This window comes from Idiotropiscis lumnitzeri, chromosome 3 (assembly GCF_059441095.1).
Source record: "Idiotropiscis lumnitzeri isolate Australia: NSW breed Sydney's pygmy pipehorse chromosome 3, RoL_Ilum_1.0, whole genome shotgun sequence".
In the NCBI taxonomy this organism is placed as follows: Eukaryota; Metazoa; Chordata; class Actinopteri; order Syngnathiformes; family Syngnathidae; genus Idiotropiscis; species Idiotropiscis lumnitzeri.
Window position 1 is genome coordinate 32984383 of NC_142393.1, and position 9677 is coordinate 32994059.

Here is a 9677-nt window from a genome sequence, read left to right on the forward strand (position 1 = left end):
TGAACATTCATTTGGTTAACAAGATGTTCGATAGTAGAGTCGTGCAGTAGTCCAGCCATTTTTTCTGCTCGTGTGTGTTTGGCACAAATGCACAAGCCATCATTTTTACCTGGTGCTGCTGCATCGTGGTGAACTGAGCTTCCAGATGCTCCAACATCTGCAGCTGTGTGGGCTTCAAGCTGGCTCGATTACTCCGTAGCTGTTCCAACAACTGCAGAAAAGAAACGTAAAAAAACTAAATAAAAAACACATTGGAACCAGAAGTGAGGAATATAAAATGGAATAAATGCAATGACCGACCTGCAACTTCTGTGTGGAGAGGTACCAGTTGGGAACAGGCTGTTGCACTGGATTAGTGGCCCAGGAATCTTCCTGTTAAGAATTAATGGAATAGTGCACGTTAGGTGCAGTAAACGTTTGTACATGCAGAGACGTGTTGTACAAGCTTTTACATTGCCAGGGCTGGAAGCTCGCTTCCTCTTGGCTGGGCAGGACTGGTCCTCTGCTTGGCCCAGTGTGGCCACGTGAGGAGGCAGAGTCTGACCTGAACCACAACCCTCTGCGGCGTGGTTTGGTTTACAGGCCTGAAGGACAGGAGAAAGACAGGGAGTGGCGCAGACAAAATTAAACAAGGGATGAGTAAAGAGCAAGAAAGGAGGAGCGATGTAACATAAATCATAGAATAATGTTTGGAAAAGATCAAAGCGGAGAAGAAAGACAAGTGGCGAGATAAAGACACAGAAAATGGGAAATTAGGGAGGAAAACAAAATAAGGAATCATTGTTAAAGTGAGTAAAAAGGAAACACAGCAAAGCAGAGGATTGAAAGCAACACAAAAGGAAAAAAGAGACATGTTGACATTGAAATTACTGCAATCCGTTTAACTGGGACAACACTGTTTCTAAGTTATCATGGCACGTTTTACTGAAGTATCACTGTGCCATTGCCGCCCTGGGTGGAAAGAGGGGTTTCGCTTCCAGGACGTGGTGAATTGGAGCTGTTACAACAACTAAAAGCAAATGGACCAAATACTTGACAACACACTAAGAATTTCAGGTGGAAAGGTTACAAGTTCAAGTTTCTGGTTATTGCCAATTCATTTCAAGTTACCAAAATCTATCTGGTGGAATAATAACCTGATTTATTAAATGTGATAACGTGGGGTTGTATAATAGTTACAGGAAGACCCAAAGTTATTACATCTGATAAAATTGGTAAGAATGTTATTCAAGTTTGCATATTATTTGAAAGTAAGGGCTAACAAAAGGAACCTTCAGTAACTTTTACTGAAAATGCCTGGGACAGCAGTCCAAACCAGTAAACGTCCAAGTGTAAATGGTGGTGGCTGGGATTGTTGATGACATCAGGGGGACTGTTGCTCGGAGCCCCTAGAAAGTTCATATGGAGGTGCAGTCATGAAAGTTAAGTTGTACCCATAAAAAAAAATCTGACACAGACACTCATACCAGAGGTGCTACTGTCATTTTGGGTCACTCTGTATTAGGGCTGAGCGATAAACCGAAAATTTACCGTTACCGAAATTTAATACACTGACCGACATCATTTTGCCCATGTCGGTAAATTCGGTGTTAAAAAAAAAAAAAAAGAAGTGTTGTCTGTCTGCGGCTATGTTGATGCCCTTTTAAGACAGCTACAGCGGCTGTAGTCACGTGACTCCACCCAGCTCAACCAAAAAAAAAAAAAAAAAAGGGAAACAGACGCGGTCGTAGCTGGCGATTCAAATCAAGAAGCGTCTGACACGGCTGAAGACGAAGTAACGTTAGTGTAAGTTGTTCCTGTCGCGCTTGTCCCGAAAAGAAATTCGACATCTGATGTTTGGAAATGTTTTGGGTTCCATAAAGACGATTTTGAGCAAAAGAACATGAACTACACAGTGCGTCGTAAGCACCCAAAACAGCGCGTCCAACCTTTTCTTTTTCACCTCCCACAAGACAACCATGCTGTGCTGAAAGTTCAAAGGGAGAAGCAAGGTTCGACCAGTGACAACAGCCCATAACGGAGGCGACACCCTACGAGAGAACGTCTCAGAGGTGGACGCAATAGCCTAGCACATAGCTAAAGATTTAGCTCCTCTAGTTACAGTGGAGCGGACAGGATTTAAACGCCTCATGAAAGTAGCCGACAAGAGGTACGCAAATATTTGTCGCAAACCGTACTTCCCAATATGGACAACATCGGGATGGGAGCGGAGACATGTCAAGCATTTTGCATCCACATCCGACTTGTGGTCGAGTCGCAACATGGATCCCTGTTTGAGCCTGAATGTGCATTACATAGACGACAAGTGGCGACTGCGCACCAGAGTACTCGAGACGGCACATTTTCCCGATGATGCACACTTGTTTATTTACATGGACTTTTTTTCCCATTTTATTTGCCGACCACACTAGCTCCTTTGCACATGGCATTATGTATATTGTTTACAAGAGACCTTCACACGAATCTAGGCCTTTGCACGTGGCATTACAGCACCTTGGCGCAATCTATTTGCAGAAAAGATTTTGCGAGAGGTACTCCTTTTCTCCTGTTCTTTGTGACATTGTTCAAGTCATTTAAAGCAAGCTATTGGGAATGTTTATTCAAATGATTTTTGTAATTTTACTTTTCATTTAAAGTAATGTGTACCAGTTGGTCAATAAAAACAGTTAATATGCATTTCCTGCATTTATTTTTATTTTGGTCCACGGGCGGAAATTTATCGTGCATTTATTGTTATTGAGGTAAAATTGCTTAATTTATCGCGAAATTGATTTTAGGTCGTATCGCCCAGCCCTACTCTGTATAGTCAATAATTCGGTGCTGGTACTTTTCCAGGTCAACATTTCAAACATTTTTACTTGTTAGGACAAATATGAGCTCAATACTTTGAAAGGAGTGCCATGTTCGCAATACAACTTGTCGTTTTATTTTTAATACATTGAAGAGTGACCTGTTACGACAAAGGAGAAGGAACGTTGACATTCGCTGAGAATTTCCCCACCACTACAACGAATCGGCTGTTATTAAGGCTCGAGGTCTAGGGGGTGATAGCGAAAAGAGACTGGAGGTTGGAGACTGAACCAAGCACTGATGGCACCCTTGTCACAATTTCAAATAAGTGCGAGAATTATAATTGCAGCTCCTTGGTTTTAATGAGGTAGCTCTTAAATAAGTCACATTGTCAAACAGATCAAGGTATGCCCCTTCAACAGATTTGTCAACAAAGTGTTTCAACGCCTATATCTTGTTTGGTACGGGGGTGGGGTGGTGAGGAATCGGGGAGATTAGTGTTCGACTTGAGCGGCAAAACATGGGTGAAGCTGAGAGACTACTGGACAGAAAGGGAGCGGGAGACTGAGTAACACTTGGCTAGACTCCCTCACCATCTAAATAACAGGTGCTGTGAAGCAGCCGTGACCTCCACATTATATTTAACAGTGCTATCCCAAAACGGTTATAAAAGAGACAAACTCAAGCAGTGGCAGGAATTCACAAAATATTTTCTGGTGTATATCATGGAAATGGAGCTCAAGCACAAGTGTTACCCAACAGTGTATGTGCTGACAGGCGTGACGGCATGTACATTAGGATTATGTGTTTTGGCATCTCGGATCAAATGGGAGGGATCTGGTCTCTCACCTGCTGTGGCGCACTGCTCAGGCCTCCCTGCCTGGAGGTGAGCTCAGCCGGGATTGGTAGACTCCATGCTTCCTCAATAAGGGGGAGCATTTTACTTTTACTCTGTGGGCTACTGAGCCTGGGGTTACTCAACTGAGCCTAGGGGAATGTAAAACGACGTGAACCCCCCCCCCCCCCCCCCCCAAAAAAAAAAATATAATAAATAAAATAAATAAAAACGATGATCTCAAAACAATAATTAAAAATTAAAAAAAAGACCAGCAATGGTTTAAGAAGTTTACAGAACAAGTGAAGCAGGGTCTTGGAGCTGCATGGCCATGTGTGAAAACAGTGGTTTAAATGGAAAGGTAGCTTCTGCAAGACACTCAGTAACAATCCCTAATATGACCCTTGAGGGCAAGCGTCACTGTGCCGTCTTGATAACTTGATAACTGTGACCATGCGAAGGGTGGACATGACACTGCTTTGAAGAGAAGTGAAAGCAAATATAGGAATGGCATCACATGGCGATTCTCAGGACCCAAGACACTTATGTCACTATGAATTGCTGCACATCGCTCTCAACCCACCTGCAGGCATTTTATTCGGTGGCTCAACATGGTGGAATTGGTGCATGCTTTGCTGCGTGTGGCGTTGATGTAGCACTTGATGGCGTCATGAGGCTGGTTGCACGACTCATACAGTGTGCCCAGGTCCATCCAGGCAGCGGCATGGCTGTGGTCCAGCTGCACAGCACAAATGTAGGCCTGCAGCGCATCCATGGGCTGGTTCTGCTGCTGATACAGCACCCTGGGTCAAGACACAGTATAGAAAACAAAGTGTGCGGAGTGGTTCAGAGAGAAAGCACCGAAGCGGTGTATATAGTAATAAAACAATATCTGATGAAAGTCATTTTAAGTCCTTGATACTCTGATTTACATCCGATTCCTGTGGCGGTAATGTCTTCTATGTACCATGAACACTATGCCCCATGATAAAAAGACATCAAGTTGTTAAAATGTTTCTACAGAGGCTACCTGATAAACATGGGCTAACCCAGCAACCAAAGTCGAAGAAAACCAAGTCTGGACCGTGACGTACACTGGCGCCATGTTGTCACCGAGCTTGACATCACACCATTACATGATGCAATGAATCACAAATGTCTTCCACCAAATCCTCACCATCTACACAGTGCCGCGAAAAGGTTTTACCCACTTTGTTTAAGATCACGAAACAAATGTTTGATTGTTAAACAGACAACGATAACCCAAATAAATATGAAATTCTGTTTTTAAATGATGATTATTTATGAAGGGAAAAGGGAACAAAGCTATCTATCACTATGTGAATAGCCCCCCTCCCACCGAAACCGAGTAAATAGTTGGACCAACCTTAGTAGCAACATCTCCAATCAAGAATTTTCTCCAACTGGCAATTAGTCTTTCACATGTTTGTGGAGTAATTTCTGTCGCACTCTTCTTTGCAGAATTGCTTAAATTCAGCATCACTGGAGTCTTTTTGAACATGAAGTCCATGTCATATTTCAATCTGACTCGAGTCTGGACTAGGCCGCTCCAAAACATTTTTTTTGATATTTAGAAGCTGATTTGGTGGTTTAATTCGGATTGTTGTCCTGCGGCAAAACATAAGTGCGCTTTCACTTGAGGTCACAAACGGAAGGCTGAATATTCTCCCTCAGGATTTTCTGGTTGAGTACAGAATTCATAGTTCCATCAATTACTGAAAATAGTCCAGGTATTGAAGGCACAAAGCAGCCCCAGACCATCACACTACCACCAGTTAGAGTGTTATGTACTGTAGCGTCTTAAAAGACCACGTCCGAATTCCATTCAGTTCTCGACTTTTTATTTTTTTTTTACAGAAATCGGCTCTGTTCGCCGTAACCAATCAAACACCGGCAACTTGCGCTGTCATTTTTAACGGATCACTCTCTCTCTCTCTCGCGCACACCTTCTGTCCAGTGAGTTGCGCGATGCATTCACAAAACTCGGACACTACACAACTCAGAGAAACACAAATGTCAACAGACAACCCAATTCGTTACACCAACCCCCCCTTTCCAAGTCCCTCGCCCCCGAGGGAACGAACGAAATCTCCCAAATGCCTAGGAGGCCTGCGGTTTCTCCGGGGGCCCCCGGACCCGCGGCGAGGCCTGGGGGAGTAAAAGCAGGCCCAGTAATAGACAAGGGGTTAATTGCAGTCAGTCCATCCTGGGCAAGGTTGGTTTGGCCGCCCGAGTCTCCAAGGAACTCCGGGCATAAAGCTGGTACGGCATCGAGGCCTCCGCCGATCTGTGGGCCTGGCTCTGAAGGAGCAGCAGTCCCAGGGTAGGGGGCGAGCCGATCACGATGTAGGGCCACCTTCCTTCCTCTTGGCGGCAGCTGGACCCGATATACGACTTCGCCTAATCTTTCCAGGATCCTGCAAGGACCCACCCAGTCGCTGTCCAGCTTCAGACACCTGCCCTTCTTTCTCTGTTGTACACCCAGACCAGTCCCCCTGCTATGAAGTGTCGTCCTTTGGTCTGCAAATCGTAGTACGTCTGTTGCTTTATGCAAGCACTCCTCAGCTGGGATCTGGCATACTAATACTAAGCAGTCCTGGAGTTTCCTGGCATATTCAGGTCCTGGAGGATCCGCCGGAGAGTCCGGTGGTTTGCCCACCATAATTTCAGCTGGTATCCGGATCTCTCTACCAAGCATGAGTAGTGCGTGGCGCAGGAGGTGGAGTCTTGCACCGCTGTCCGGTAGGCCATCAACACAAGTGGAATGTGGCGGTCCCAGTCTTTTTGGTGTCTGGCTGTTAGAATTGCTAGCTGTTGAGACAGTGTGTGATTAAATCTCTCATCTAGTCCATCACTCTGAGGATGAAGTGGCGTGGTGCAGGTCTTGTGTGAGCCCAGCTTATCATAGCTGCAAATGCGACTCAAAATTCCAGCCCTGATCTGAGTGAATCACTTCAGCTGTCCCAAACCTGCTGAATATTCCCCCCACAAGTGTATCGGCTATGGTTTTTGCTTCCTGCTCCGGCAAGCAGTAGGCCTCAGGCCACTTAGTAAAGTAGTCCATGCCGGTGTGGATGTAGCGGTTCCCTCTCTCTGTGCACGGAAACAGCCCAAGCACATCAATCTCCACCCTCTCCATGGGGGCCCCACTGGACATTGCTGGAGTTGAGCGAAGGATCTGTTCGGGGGACCTTTCTTTGCGGTACAACTTTTCAAATTTCCCCATTGTGGGACTAATAAAGGACATCTTTAACTATCACAACGGCGACAGTGCTCCTCTACATCTCGTCGATGTTGGCCCCAGTAAAATCCCGTAGTCGGCGGAGTGTCTTCCTCACACCGAAGTGCCATGATCCTGGACCTCCATGCACTGCCCTAAGCACTCTCTCACGCAAGCATTTCGGCACCACCACTTGCCACCGTGTCTCCCCAGTGGCTGGTTCCTTCCATCCTCTTTGTAACACTCCATCTTGCAGCCGTAAGGTGTCAAACATCGACCAAAGTCCCTTTGTGGCACGTGAGCACATGCCCATCTCCTGCCATAAAGGTCTGTGTTGTACGGCCACCCAAGCACGCACTGGACCGATGTCACTATCTTCTTCCTGTTTGTTATCCCACACAACCGCATCCACAGTTGACAATCCACAATCAGCAGCCGGTCGGTCGTCCTGCTTGCACATTTCACCACCAACTGCAGCCTGTTGGCCTTCTCTCATTTCCCTCTTATCACAGTAGTAGCAGCGATCAGTAACGCAGGGTCTGCGGGAGAGTGCGTCCGCATTCCCGTGTTGAGTGCCGGGCCTGTAAACCAAAGTGAAGTCATAGGTCTGGGGTGCTTCAATCCAGCGGGCCAGCTGGCCCTCGGTCTCCTTGAAGGTCATCAACCACTGTAAGGCAGAGTGATCAGTTCTGACTGTGAAATGAAGGCCCCGAGGTAATATTTGAAGTGTCGGACGGCACTGATCACAGCGAGTAACTCCCGCCTGGTGACACAATAGCGGCGTTCAGCACGGTTGAATATCCTGCTGTGATATGCCACCACCCTTTCCCCTTCAGGCGTCACCTGTGAAAGTACCGCCCTTGACCCAACACTGCTGGCATCAGTGTCAAGAACAAAGGGGAGGGATATGTCAGCTGGAGCCAGAACCGGGGCTTTTGTGAGTGCTCGCTGTAGTGAAGTGAATGCTGACTGGCACTCCTCAGTCCACACAAAGTCCTGCCTCTTCTGCAGCAATCGGAATAAGGGTGCACCAATGCATGATACCCTTTCACAAAACGTTGGTAATATGAAGACAGTCCAAGAAAACTCTTCAGTTCCCGCACAGAGGTGGGGGTAGGCCAGTCCTTGACAGCTTGGACTCCATTGTGCTGACACCGCCCCGCCCCAGTCTATGCCCCAGGCACGCGATCTCCCGTCTCATGAAATGGCACTTTTGCGGGTGCAATTTCAATCCCGCTGTCGCCACCCTCTCCAAAAACCTCCTGAGGGAACTGAAAGCTGCACCAAATGATGTACCATGAACAAGGATGTCGTCCAAGTACACCGCACAGACTTGGTGTGGGATACCAGTGAGCATCTTGTCCATTAATCTCTCAACCGTGGCGGGGGCATTACAAAGACCAAATGGGAGGACTTTGAACTGCCACAAACCCCCATTAGCAATGAACGCTGGTTTGGCTTGGTTTGGCGTCTCGGGCAAGAGGAACCTGACAGTATCCAATGCAGAGGTCCAGCGAGGAGAACCATGACGATCCCGCCACAATGTCCAGGGCCTCATCGATGCGCGGGGGGGTAGGGATCCTTTCGCGGCACCTTGTTGAGGGGCCTGAAGTCCACACAAAACCGGAGGTCAGGCTGTGCCTTTATTGGGACCATTACAACGGGAGAAGCCCAAGAGCTAGTGGAAGGCTCGATGAGACCCGCCTTTCGCATCACCAGAAGGGCCTTGTCTGCTGCTGCCTTCTTGGCTAGGGGGAGACGCTGGGGTCTCATCCTAATGGGCCGCGCTGCTCCCGTATCAATGTGGTGCTCTTTGACATCTGTGCGGCCCACATCTTCCTCTGACAATGAAAAACAGTCTTTAAACTCAAGTCAGAGCTGCCACAAAAGATCCTGTTCGTCAGAAGTCAGTCCATCACAGTTTTTCAACCAAACTTCCTTCACCGCCAAATTCTTCTCCCCATTGTCTATCTGTGTGCTGGCTAAACGGGGACGCCGCGGTGGTAGGCATGGAATTTGGTGAAGACTGTCCATCAGGCAAGACAGGGCAGGCTGTGCTGTTTGTTGTCCCAATGGGCAGCACCGTAATGGAATGGGTTGAGGAATAGCCCTGCAGTGACGGTCGCTTAACCATCTGGACAATGTGGAAAAGTAAGCGTTCCCGTTTTTGTGTCAATTATACAGCCCAGCGTTTTAAGGATATCTAACCCCAGTATACGTCTTTGAGGTCTGCAACCCACACTGGGCAGCAAACCCCATCCTTTCCCAGCCCCAGAGTTACCAATGCCTCCCCCACCATCGGTGCCCGCTCACCAGTAACAGTCTGCAATTTCACAATAGTGGGAGAGACAGCCGTTCCTTTCCCCACAACATCAGGCCTCACCAGAGTCGCGGATGAACCCATGTCCACGAGTGCACAACAGTTCACCCCCCCTAGAGTCAACAGAGTGTACCAGCAGTCCTCCACCCAAGTCCGACCCAGCACTATCAGTTGTTCTAATTGTCCACCAACATCACCCACTGGGCATGATGTCCCCCCGTCTTTGAGTAGTGCTGTTGTGGCGCTCGTATCATGTCGGGGCACCATCCTGGGAATCCGCATTACACTGATCATGCGGTCCCCATCTCTTTTCCCTGGTTTGGCGTTGCCTTAGGGCACTCCCGGACCAAGTGGCCTGGTTGACCACAGCCCCAGCAGATCCTCTGCTGAGGCCTGAACCGCCGTTCTCCTCAAAGCGAGGCTGCCCGAAACCAGCTGAGTCAGCTCCTCTACCCAGGCGGGTGTAGTCGCGTCCAACACTGCTCCGTTTG

General features: G+C 47.8%; 1 protein-coding gene across 4 annotated transcripts in view; it reads right to left on the bottom strand.

Moving 5' to 3' along the window:
• The window catches only part of LOC148340955 (lysine-specific demethylase 6A-like), an 89113-nt gene that overhangs the window by 42568 nt on the left and 36868 nt on the right, over window positions 1-9677 (bottom strand). For all 4 annotated transcript variants that reach the window (XM_088290425.1, XM_088290424.1, XM_088290423.1 and 1 more), the window contains 4 exons: window positions 4209-4428; window positions 453-584; window positions 301-372; window positions 110-211 (listed from right to left, as the gene is read on the bottom strand). In XM_088290425.1, coding sequence (XP_088146551.1) covers window positions 110-211; window positions 301-372; window positions 453-584; window positions 4209-4428 — 526 coding nt within the window. The remainder of the gene's footprint in view (window positions 1-109; window positions 212-300; window positions 373-452; window positions 585-4208; window positions 4429-9677) is intronic.